At 39.6% G+C, this 12418-nt stretch overlaps 1 protein-coding gene across 1 annotated transcript; it reads left to right on the forward strand.

Annotated features, from left to right (window-relative positions):
• Positions 1–2655: 2655 nt before the first annotated feature.
• Positions 2656–10876, forward strand: SRSF3 (serine and arginine rich splicing factor 3). Its single transcript, XM_056558228.1, has 8 exons — positions 2656–2785; positions 3033–3075; positions 6629–6675; positions 7097–7304; positions 7547–7681; positions 10069–10107; positions 10399–10485; positions 10658–10876. The coding sequence occupies exons 4-8, from the start codon at positions 7099–7101 to the stop codon at positions 10683–10685; spliced, it is 495 nt and encodes a 164-aa protein (XP_056414203.1). The 5' UTR covers positions 2656–2785; positions 3033–3075; positions 6629–6675; positions 7097–7098; the 3' UTR covers positions 10686–10876.
• The last annotated feature ends 1542 nt before the right edge of the window (positions 10877–12418 follow it).

Here is a 12418-nt window from a genome sequence, read left to right on the forward strand (position 1 = left end):
TCCTGTATATTGGTTTCTCCAGTATACATATATATTGAGCTCCCCAGTATTCATATACAGCGTCCCAGTATTCCTGTATATTGGTTTCTCCAGTATACATATATATTGAGCTCCCCAGTATTCATATAGAGCGTCCCAGTATTCCTGTATATTGGTTTCTCCAGTATACATATATATTGAGCTCCCCAGTATTCATATAGAGCGTCCCAGTATTCCTGTATATTGGTTTCTCCAGTATACATATATATTGAGCTCCCCAGTATTCATATAGTGTCCCAGTATCCCTGTATATTGGTTTCTCCAGTATACATATATATTGAGCTTTTCATTATTCATATATATTGAGCTCCTCAGTATTCCTGTATATTGGTTTATCCAACATATATATTGAGCTCCCCAGTATTCATATACAGCGTCCCAGTATTCCTGTATATTGGTTTCTTCAGTATACATATATATTGAGCTCCCCAGTATTCCTGTATATTGGTTTCTCCAGTATACATATATATTGAGCTCCCCAGTATTCGTATAGAGCGCCCCAGTATTCCTGTATATTGGTTTCTCCAGTATACATATATATTGTGCTCCCCAGTATTCATATAGAGCGTCCCAGTATTCCTGTATATTGGTTTCTCCAGTATACATATATATATTGAGCTCCCCAGTATTCATATAGAGCGTCCCAGTATTCCTGTATATTGGTTTCTCCAGTATACATATATATTGAGCTTTTCATTATTCAAATATATTGAGCTCCCCAGTATTCCTGTATATTGGTTTCTCCAGTATACATATATATTGAGCTTTTCATTATTCATATATATTTAGCTCCCCAGTATTCCTGTATATTGGTTTCTCCAGTATACATATATATTGTGCTCCCCAGTATTCATATAGAGCGTCCCAGTATTCCTGTATATTGGTTTCTCCAGTATACATATATATATTGAGCTCCCCAGTATTCATATAGAGCGTCCCAGTATTCCTGTATATTGGTTTCTCCAGTATACATATATATTGAGCTTTTCATTATTCAAATATATTGAGCTCCCCAGTATTCCTGTATATTGGTTTCTCCAGTATACATATATATTGAGCTTTTCATTATTCATATATATTTAGCTCCCCAGTATTCCTGTATATTGGTTTCTCCAGTATACATATATATTGAGCTCCCCAGTATTCATATACAGCGTCCCAGTATTCCTGTATATTGGTTTCTCCAGTATTCATATATATTGAGCTCCCCAGTATTCATATACAGCGTCCCAGTATTCCTGTATATTGGTTTCTCCAGTATACATATATATTGAGCTCCCCAGTATTCATATACAGCGTCCCAGTATTCCTGTATATTGGTTTCTCCAGTATACATATATATTGAGCTCCCCAGTATTCATATAGAGCGTCCCAGTATTCCTGTATATTGGTTTCTCCAGTATATATATTGAGCTCCCCAGTATTCATATACAGCGTCCCAGTATTCCTGTATATTGGTTTCTCCAGTATACATATATATTGAGCTCCCCAGTATTCATATAGAGCGTCCCAGTATGCCTGTATATTGGTTTCTCCAGTATACATATATATTGAGCTCCCCAGTATTCATATACAGCGTCCCAGTATTCCTGTATATTGGTTTCTCCAGTATACATATATATTGAGCTCCCCAGTATTCATATAGAGCATCCCAGTATTCCTGTATATTGGTTTCTCCAGTATACATATATATTGAGCTCCCCAGTATTCATATACAGCGTCCCAGTATTCCTGTATATTGGTTTCTCCAGTATACATATATATTGAGCTCCCCAGTATTCATATAGAGCGTCCCAGTATTCCTGTATATTGGTTTCTCCAGTATACATATATATTGAGCTCCCCAGTATTCATATAGAGCGTCCCAGTATTCCTGTATATTGGTTTCTCCAGTATACATATATATTGAGCTCCCCAGTATTCATATAGTGTCCCAGTATTCCTGTATATTGGTTTCTCCAGTATACATATATATTGAGCTCCCCAGTATTCATATAGAGCGTCCCAGTATTCCTGTATATTGGTTTCTCCAGTATACATATATATTGAGCTCCCCAGTATTCATATAGTGTCCCAGTATCCCTGTATATTGGTTTCTCCAGTATACATATATATTGAGCTTTTCATTATTCATATATATTTAGCTCTCCAGTATTCCTTCATACTGAACCAGAGTGTATGTATAGAATAGAGCTCTGTTATTCATACATGTTCCCTCACTGCCTCGTTGTTTTACTTATTCTCTGCATTATAAGTTTCTGGACGAAAACATGAGGAACATCCATCCCTGCATCCATCTTCACCGCTATTGTTCCGAAAAGCTGCCCTCACTGAATGGAGGGGGAAGGGTCGGGCAGATGGCGCGGCTGAACAGTACCCTCACACCTACATACACCCTAACAGGACCCACCATGTTCTTCTGAGCGCAGAACGTTTGAATGAACCTGCCTAAACCTATTTCTGATACACTATAATACAATGTGCATCGTCTATAGTCACACCTGCCCCGCACACAAAACGGGAACAATCATGGCGGGAGGCACCACCCCTTTCCGCCAAACACCGGCATGGGCGTGGCCAGGCTTTGCTCTCCGCTGTGATTGGCTCTTTGGTGGTCACGTTGTCCATGGGCTGGAAGAGGCGGCTCTGCCTTGTATCCTGTGAGCCATTTTGTGCTTGTCGACGAGAAGCACCTCAGCAGACTGGAGGCGCGGAGGAGCCCAGAACCCTGCCCCACCTAACAGCGGTAAATGGCAGCTACAACTCTGCGCTTTCTCGCGTCTTTCTTCAGCTTTTCCCTGTGGTACACGGTAGTATGTAAACGCATGCTTTCATGTTACCTGTGTGCGTGTATGCAGACAAAAGGCCGGCGCCATTTTGTCTCCATTGCTTGAGCGGGAATGGACGTAATGGCTTCCTATTGTAACGAGGAGTCGGCGTATGAATGTAAGGAGATGTGTGATGTAGTAACCTGTCCTTATGTTTGTTCACAGTGGGACCATCGCATCCAGCCGTTCATTAGGAAGCAGGCCTAAGGTAAGTGACGCTGCTCACTAGAGACTTTATTAGGAATATAGCCCGGATCCGGTTTTGTTCCATTTTAACAGTGTGTACGAGGATCGCGGTGCCATTTTACCGTAGCCTTTGTTCGTTTATGTTGGGGGATGGGTGATGTGTAACCAGGATTGTGGGGGGAGGCACCCGTTCCCATCCAGTGCAGTTTACTGTAGCAACAATGGAAATCCATTTCTGACCATTCTGATCCCTTGTTACTCCCAGTTCACACTGAGCTATATGGGTTTACATTTCACTGCTACATAACATACAATTTTGCTGTATACAAGAGCACAATTCCACACTAGGAAGCAGATTCCCCTGTATGGTTTACAGCAGCATTTGTTTGTTGTATCCTTTTCTAGGGTATAAAATGTATAAACAATTTCAGTGTGAACCTTAGCCTAAAGATTAGAGCATCTGGTTAGTACTGGAGTTATCAATATACCAGGCAATGTTCACACTGGTTTAATGTATAAGTTTTATACCCTTGAAGGGAATAAAACTGTCTAAGGCTGCATTCACACTTCGTTTTTACATTACGGCTGCCGGATCCGGCTGGGGGAGGGGCAAACCTGTCTCTCTCGGACCAGCGCTGAACTCAATTTACTTTAATGAGCCGACCGGAGTAAAACGGGGACTCCGGTCGGCTCATTTTTGACCAGTATGCAGTTTCCTGACCGGACCTAAAACCGTAGAATACTACAGTTTTAGGTCCGGTCAAAAATGAGCCGACCGGAGTCACTGTTAGACTCCAGTAGGCTCTTTAAAGTAAATAGAATTCAGCGCTGGTCCGGCTGGGGTACAGGAGAGCCCGGTTTGGTCCGGCTGGATTCGGCACCCATAATGTTAAAACTAAGTGTGAATGCAGCCTTAGGCTGCATTCACAGCACATTTTTGCAATACAGTTCTCGTATCAGGTTTTTAATGAGAAACTGATTCCTCAAAACCTAACTAAACTGTATCAAAACGTGGGTACAAATTTTAACTGGTATACAGTTAAAAACAATGTCCAGTTGTATCTATTTTCTAAGGAAAAAGTGTACGTTTTTATCTTTACTCCATTATGAATAAAGTTTCACTTGTTTGAAATTCCATTAAAAAAAACCTGCAAAGTCAAAAACCGTATGGTGAAAGCCGGATGGAACCGTATGCACATACGGTTCCCATTGACTCCCATGTTTTAAAAAAACTTATATGGTTTAATACTGTTTCACCCGGACCAAAAACCGTGGTAGGCTATGGTTTTGGCTACGGGAATAAAAGGAACACAACCGTACAGGATGCAAAACGGACACAACCTGATGCATCTTTTGACATACAGTTTTCAATGCATACGGTTCAATCAATACGGTTCCGTTCGGTTTTCACACTGAAAATGTATACTGGAACTGTGTTGCAAAAAAAATGTGGTGGCAATGCACCCTTAGGCTGCATTCACATCTCAGTTTTGCAATACGGTTCCCGAATCCAGTTTCAGGGTGAAAACCGCATGGAACTGTATTGCAAACCATATGTATAGACATGTCATTGAAAACCGTATGCCAAACATAGCATCCGGTTGTGTATGTTTTGCATCATTTATGGTTTTATCCATTTTTTCCTGTACACAAACCATAGTCTACTACAGTTATGTCCTGGTGAAAAACCGGATACAAAGCGTACTGAAGTAGTAGAACAAAAAATTTCCACCAGGGTACCCCTTTAACAGGGTAAGGCCCCTTTCACGCTATAAAAATGCCTGTTATAAATGTCCATTGAAAATCGGCTGTTAGAAAATCCCATTATATTCTATGGTATTTTTCGAATAGCCGGTTTAACCCGTTATTAATAACGGCCGTTATTTTGTGACACGCGAATGAACGGAAGAAATAGTGCATACACTATTTCTCCCGTTACTATCGCCCGTCACAAAACGGCCATTATTAACGGGTTAAACTGCTATTAGAAAATCCCATTATATTCTATGGTATTTTCCGAACAGCCGATTTTCAAGATTTTTAATGATGGCCGTTTATAACTGAGGCATTTTTATAGTGTGAAAGGGGCCTAAGAGCTAGGGCTGAAACAAGTAGATTAATGGGCAACAAATCGGTTATGAAAATAATTAGTTGCAGCCCTACAAACTATTTCTTGCCATCCTTTAAAGGGGTACTCGGTGCTTATACATCTTATCCCCTATCCAAAGGATGGGGGATAAGATGCCTGATCGGGGGAGTCCCGCCGCTGGGGACGCCCGTGATCTTGCACGCGTCACCCCGTTTATAATCAGTCCCCCGAGCGTGTTCGCTCCGGGTCTGATTACTGGCGACCACAGGGCCGACGGCGTTTGACATCACGCCTCCGCCCCGTGTGACGTCATGCTCCGTCCCTCAATGCAAGCCTATGGGAGGGGCATGATAGCTGTCCTTTGGATAGGGGATAAGATGTCTTAGCACCGGAGTACCCCTTTAATACATAGGCAGACAACCCTTTGGTTCCTCTAACCCACATTTATCTTTGAAGTGTTTGGAGCCAGTGAAGAATAAAAATGGAGGAGCAATGTATTTAAGGCAGATCATATTGATGATTGACTGACGTCATATCAGTGGGCTGCTTAATCCCACAATGATCTGTTTGCCAGAGCTGTGGTGCCTGCATACTCAGTGAAGCAGGTGGCTTTGTACATTGTGTATGGCCACACTGGGTTATGCAGCTCAGCTCTCATACACTTCAGTAGGACCTGAGCTGCAGTAACAAAGCATGGCCTCTGCACAATGTACAGCGCTGTCTGCTTCCTGCTTTTACAATGTATGCCAGAAAGAAGCTCATCTGTTAGTACCCAACTAGTGTAATACATTTTGCCTGGAAACATCTTGTGAATGTAGAAACTGAATCTGTGAACACATACAGGTTCAATATTTAAAATTGTACTTGAGTATACCATTAAATTTGACATCATTTGGTGGATAGAACAAGTCTATAGTATCGTAAATTGGCAGTACGTATGGTTGCAAGTTGGTGCTCCTATACACATCAGAGGTCCATGAGCCACATGCAGAGCCAGCAGGCAAAGCTCAATTGTGCTCCCAATAATTGCTTTTCGGTGCTTGGATTTACTGCATGAAACAATGGACAGGTTCAGGTGCTGCCCACAATGATCTGTAAATCACAAATGTTAACTGGCCACTACATCCCTTTCCCTTATCCCCTTACACCCTTCCCTTCAATTCCCTGGTTGGACTTGATGGACGTATGTCTTCTTTCCACCATACTAACTATGTAACTAGCACTGCCTGTAACGCCATGTTCACTTGTTTTTGGTAATCCTTGTACATTTGAAATATGTTCAGTTTTACATAATGCATCAGTGTAGACCTATTTCTCTTACTGGGGCAACCCCTTTAAAATTGTTGGATGTTGTGTCCTTCATGTTTCCACATTTCCTATATAGATTCCATGTTAGCTTGGCCAATCATACCAATGTATAGGAATTGTGGATAGGTTTACTCTTGAGAACCTCTTTAAATCAGCTGTAATTCTTACCTTTTTATAGGTCTATTGGCACCAGGTTTCCTGAGATTTGGCTGTCTACTATATAAGGTATGTTGGTTTATCCAGGTTTTTTATACTACTGTTGATATGCCAGCCTTTTCCCTCAGTGTTACAGGTCCAACAGCTGAGATCTAATTGCTGAAATGATGGATGGTCTATGAATATTAGCTTTGTTTTAGGCTAAACCTGGGTTATATAAAAGTGCTAGATGGAAAGGTGAACTATATTGTTTTAGAAACCATATGCTCTTATTTGTGGATTTATTAGTGGTTTATCTCAATTTATTACGCACGTTCCATTTGCCTGGTCATTGAAACTCGTGATGGGAGGAATTGGCTCATGTATATTAAAGCTTTGCTTATCAGATATTCAGCAGTGTACCACATAAATACAATTTGTTTGCATGATTTACATTAACTGGTTAATAGTTAAAAATGTCAATTACATTAACCCTGTCCCTTATCTGCAGCAATGCATCGTGACTCGTGTCCCCTGGACTGCAAAGTCTATGTTGGTAATCTTGGTAACAATGGTAACAAGACAGAATTGGAACGTGCTTTTGGCTACTATGGACCTTTACGGAGTGTGTGGGTAGCCAGAAATCCCCCTGGCTTCGCTTTTGTGGAGTTTGAAGATCCCAGAGATGCTGCAGATGCTGTCAGAGAATTAGATGGACGGTAATAGTATTTTTATAGTAAGATTAAACTTCAGAAATGAGTGGTATAAAGTCTCTATTCATTTGCCTTAGTTATCTTATAAGGATTCTAGCAATAAAGTGGGTTTTGCCCATCTTAAGTGTTCATGCAATAAATATAAATCTAAGTCAGTGGGGTATTGTTGAGCTTTGTAGTAATATAGTTTTATTCCATTTTTTTTTTTTTTTTTGTCTGCTTTTTAACTTATCTATCTTGTTCTGTAGAACATTATGTGGCTGTCGTGTTAGAGTAGAATTATCAAATGGTGAAAAGAGGAGTAGGAATCGTGGACCTCCACCCTCCTGGAATAGGCGACCTAGAGATGATTACCGTAGGAGAAGTCCTCCTCCAAGACGCAGGTATGGTAACAGTTCCTTGTGTGTCTGCACATAATTGTTTGATCACAATTTGTTCATGGTCTTATCATTTCATTTAAAATACTCTTGTGTAGAATATTTGTCTTGCATATGTGTAAAGGCAGCTCAGACCTTTAGTCATGTGTATGGTAGTTGCCTATTATGCATGTTTATCAGAGTAAAAAGTCTCCATTTTGTTGAATTTTAGGTGTCTGTTTTCTTTGAAAACAAAAAATCATTTGATTAAAATAACAAATTATAGGGTACTGTAAAGGCACATAGCCAAGCAAACCCTTGTGTCTCAATTTTTTTTTTCAGCTTTATTTTTTTTACTTCTAGTATATTTTAAATCTGCAGACACATGCATGTTTTTGCCATGAGTGTGTGTTGTTATATTATTGGGAACACAAGGTGTTTAGCTGCATGTCTCAGCCTTTTTCTTTTTCTTATGGTTAGTAAACAATGTTCCCCCTCCCAGGACCCAAACTACTAGAGTTTTGCTTACTGTATAATCTATAGGAACTGGACAGTGGTGGTGAACCGCTGTACAGTTTTTGACCTGAGTGAAAGACGCATGCACATCCATTTTTATTTCACTTCATATAAATACAAGTAAAGCATTTTTTCATATAGGTTGTCTTTTTTAGCAAGTTTATGGAGTGCATATTCTATTAAATGGGTTACCTGGCTTTTTTTCTCATTTAAAATCCTGGAAAATAATCCCTACTCCCCTTACTGACCCCCTCACTCCCATTCTGTACTTACTGGTACCTTTTTTAAATGGTTAATGTTATGGTCACTGATCCATGCCAAGAGGCACCAGGAACTATGGAAACCAGTAGGGGATTGGAAATGTGAGCAGGGCTTTCTTCTTTTTATTTTTTATTTTTTTCACTTGATTTTATTTATATTTTTTGAAAGGTCAGACAACCATTTTTTAACCTTTCCAGGCTACTCAATGGTTGTTCTTGAATACCCATGAATGATTTCAGTGCATGGTCTTTTTATCCCACTGAACTATAAAATATTGAGTGTCACTGAGCAGCATGCACTGTGACTCAATTCATTGCAGCCCCTTCAGTGAATTGTTAAAATATAGATGGTTATACTGATGGCTTGTTTTTGTTTTGTTTTTTGTATTTATTTCTGTTTTGTGCCTTTGGTCCATCTAATAAAATGAAACCCGTTACAGAGTCACCATCATGTCTCTTCTCACCACCCTCTGGGTCTACATTAGCCAGTCAACTAGCCCTTTCAGCGTCATGTGACCAGCGCGCCCCATTCAGCTTGGCTGGTGTTGTATCACATGACCCAGGCATGGCCAGTCATCAGGTTGCACCGCCCTTTGGTTCCCGAGCATGCTGTCCACTCAGCCTTCCTCCTCTCCAACCTTAACCAAAACTCGGCAGCAGCCCACCTGCAGCGCCCACATATTCCCGGCCACTCTGCACGGCTGTTAACTTTGTCAAAATGTCTTCACAACAACTGCAGCGCCAGCCTACGGCTAACCAAAAAAAGCAGGAAAAACCACAACATCCCCCTTCGCAAACCATCTAAATTCAACGCAACACCTGGCAAAACCTTTTCAACAAATTCTACTTGGCCACCTGTCCGGCATCCTCACCATTTCTAGCTTGTTGAAACCCCAAAAACTAGTAAGTTTTTTCCTGCTTATACAGAGTTTTCTGCTAGTTTAATTGAGACTTTAAGCAGCTTTTTGTAAGAAGGTAATTTTATATTATCAATTTAAAGCTGGCAGTGAATAAACTCTAAAGGTAAATAGCGTTGCTTGAAATCTTTGAAATGTTTAAGGATGATGGAGAAATCTATGTAAGCTTAAGCCATGTATGTGCTATACAGAGATGATTTGTGTATGCTTTTTCTGGCCTATCTACTCAATTTATCTATCATCTTTAAATGTTTGGGATCTTATTATACTAACCCATCATTAAATTTATCTAACAAATTATGGGACTATTTAATACTTCACTAAAGGAAACCCTGGTTTCCCTTTTCAATTAGGCAAACAAAATTTAGGTTTTTTTTTTTTTCAAATTTGTAACTTACACTTCACACAGTATATTTCTTTTTATGACCACCTGGTTTGCATGAGTTAAGATATCTTGAAGCCAGTCTGGGTTCACAGTGGTGTTCAGGGTAAGAGGTTCAAAGCGGTCAGGCTGCCGAGTAGGGGGCACTATAGAGGAAATACTTCCTACTAGGTTTCAAATTCCATTTCCAGTCTCTCTTCCCAGTCCTTCTAGGTGGTAGCGATGGCTAATCTTACGTAGGTATAAATTACTTGGGTCCATCATTAAGTATATTAGGAAAATCCTTCATTGGCCTGTAATAAAGGCTGACATTCCTTATTATTCTTCCCTTTGAATTAGATCACCAAGACGGAGAAGCTTCTCGCGTAGCCGCAGTAGGTAAGGTCCTTTTTGTACTGCATTAGATTCTAATCTGTGGGTGGTTATTGTTAAATCTCAAAAAATGCTTTTATATACTTACAATGTGATATACATAGTGTTATCTATCATGGCTATGTGGTGGATGTGTGAGTCTGACTAGGATTACATGCTCTCAGCACTTGTATTACATGCTTCTACTACCTTATATTGTCACACTGAATAACTCCATGTCAACCAGTTTCGAATTCGCTCTGGGTGAAGAGCAAATATCACAAATTAGGTGGTTTATTTATTTGTCTTTGCTTTCAGGTCCCTCTCTAGAGATCGCAGGAGGGAGAGATCTTTGTCCAGAGATAGGAATCATAAGCCCTCACGCTCCTTTTCTAGATCAAGAAGGTAATTTATGTTCAAAGTTACAGGTTTTTATTTTTTTCCTCCTTCACATGGGTTTCTTCTGTTCAGGGAGTATATACATTTTCTAATAAAGTATTCCAGGTCAGGAGTAAGAGTCATATTAAACTTATTATGTAAAATGGAAATTTATTTAGTTTTTTGTTTTTCTTTTCAGCCGCTCCAGGTCAAATGAGAGAAAATAATATGACTGCCTTCAACACTGTACAGATGACATTGGAAAGGATGTTTTCTTTGTTTTTGACATGCTTTTTAAACCTTTTTTTTATTAGGTGTTCTTGTATTGTGTCTTGTAACAAGTGAAGATAAACGTGGTTCTGTTATAGTTTCATACAAATGAACTGGCAAATAAAACTGTGCTAACTTTATACTGTAACTTTTTCTATTTCATTCATGACCAAAAGCTAAATCACAGGACACTAGGAGCTTTATTTTTTGTCGATGTAAAATCAGTGGCACTGTGTACAACACCTTTTATACCGCTGTAAGCAGTGGGGTTTGCTCATACACATCTACTGTATTTTCTACTCACACTTGATGTGTCCAGGTAAAGAATTTGGCATACATTCTTTTGATTAGGTGAGAATAGTTTATGGTTTTTAAAAATTTTACCAATTTCTTGTTTGCCAAAATCTGATGTTCTTCCTTTTGGTAATGTACTATAATGTAGCTATGTATTGTGGAATAGTGTTACACAAGATATGCATCCTTTTATACAGTGTATACAATCTATTTGCTTCTATTTCTCTTGAATTGTAAGGGAAGCAGAATGTTAACCTTTTCAAAGCACCTTTCCCTCATTCCAGGTGACTGTCCTGTAATCATTCAGACAGCAGCAAGCCAGGCAGTAAAACCAATTTTTTTTCTGGCTATATCTAATGATCAAATGGGGTCTCCAGTTGTTTAATGTGTTCTTACCAGAATTAACTCCTGCACCATCCAGTAATATTCAAAATGAGCAGTTTGTGTATGGTGGTATTATTTGGGGATAGTACACATTGCCATGGCTCTAGTAGAACCAATCTATCCCTTAACTTGAGTTGTTTAAAAGCCGTTGGCCCCACTATTTTGTATTCTATGCCAGATCCAGACACAACGCTAAGTTCCGTGTTTATATAGTTTGCCCATTATCACACTTAATGTTTCAGCTGTAAATCTGTCCAGCAAGAAAAATGTTTTTGCACATTGTGCTTGGAATTTTGCAGCCGAAATTGCCATGTAACCTTGTAAAATTGCTTTTCGTTTTTTTTTTTTGTGCAAGATCTTTTAACCCTGTGACTTGACTGTTTTCTGGGATTAAAGTTTGGTTAAAAAAAAAAAATCCTGGGTTTTTCATTAGATTAAATGGTTGTAAGGGAATGCCAGAATGACTCTTTGAATTTAATCTGATGTAAATCATCCACAAACCTGGTCAAAGGAAAAGTTCCCTACAGCAACCAATTAGATTGCTTCTTTCATTTTGCAGAGGACTTCTTAAAATTTTAAAGCGAGCTGGTTGGTTGCTATGGGCAACTTTTCCTCTGGACAGGTTTTGAAAAATATCCCTAGAGTGCAAAACCTGCAAAGTCCTATTATTCCTGCTTGGGGAAAGTCCGGTCTTAACTTTCTGGTATGGAAGCTTACGTGGTCCTGATCACAATGGGAGAGAAACCTGTTCTGTTTCTTGCTGAGCTCTATCCTGGCATCTGAAGATCAAAAGTTAAAGGCTTTAATACTTTGAGTGCAGTACAGGTCTTTCATCATTGTATCTGTTCCATATGAAATGTATATTCCACCCATTATTCTTCTAGTGTGTTTTGGACTATGGCTCCGTCCAGTCTAGGGCTGCAACGATTAATCGACGTCATCGATAACTGAATTTGTTGTCGCTGAATCCAGTTATCGAATAATCGGCTGAATCGTTGTCCGGGTTCTGGCT

The sequence above is a fragment of the Hyla sarda genome, chromosome 2, assembly GCF_029499605.1.
Source record: "Hyla sarda isolate aHylSar1 chromosome 2, aHylSar1.hap1, whole genome shotgun sequence".
Classification (NCBI taxonomy): Eukaryota; Metazoa; Chordata; class Amphibia; order Anura; family Hylidae; genus Hyla; species Hyla sarda.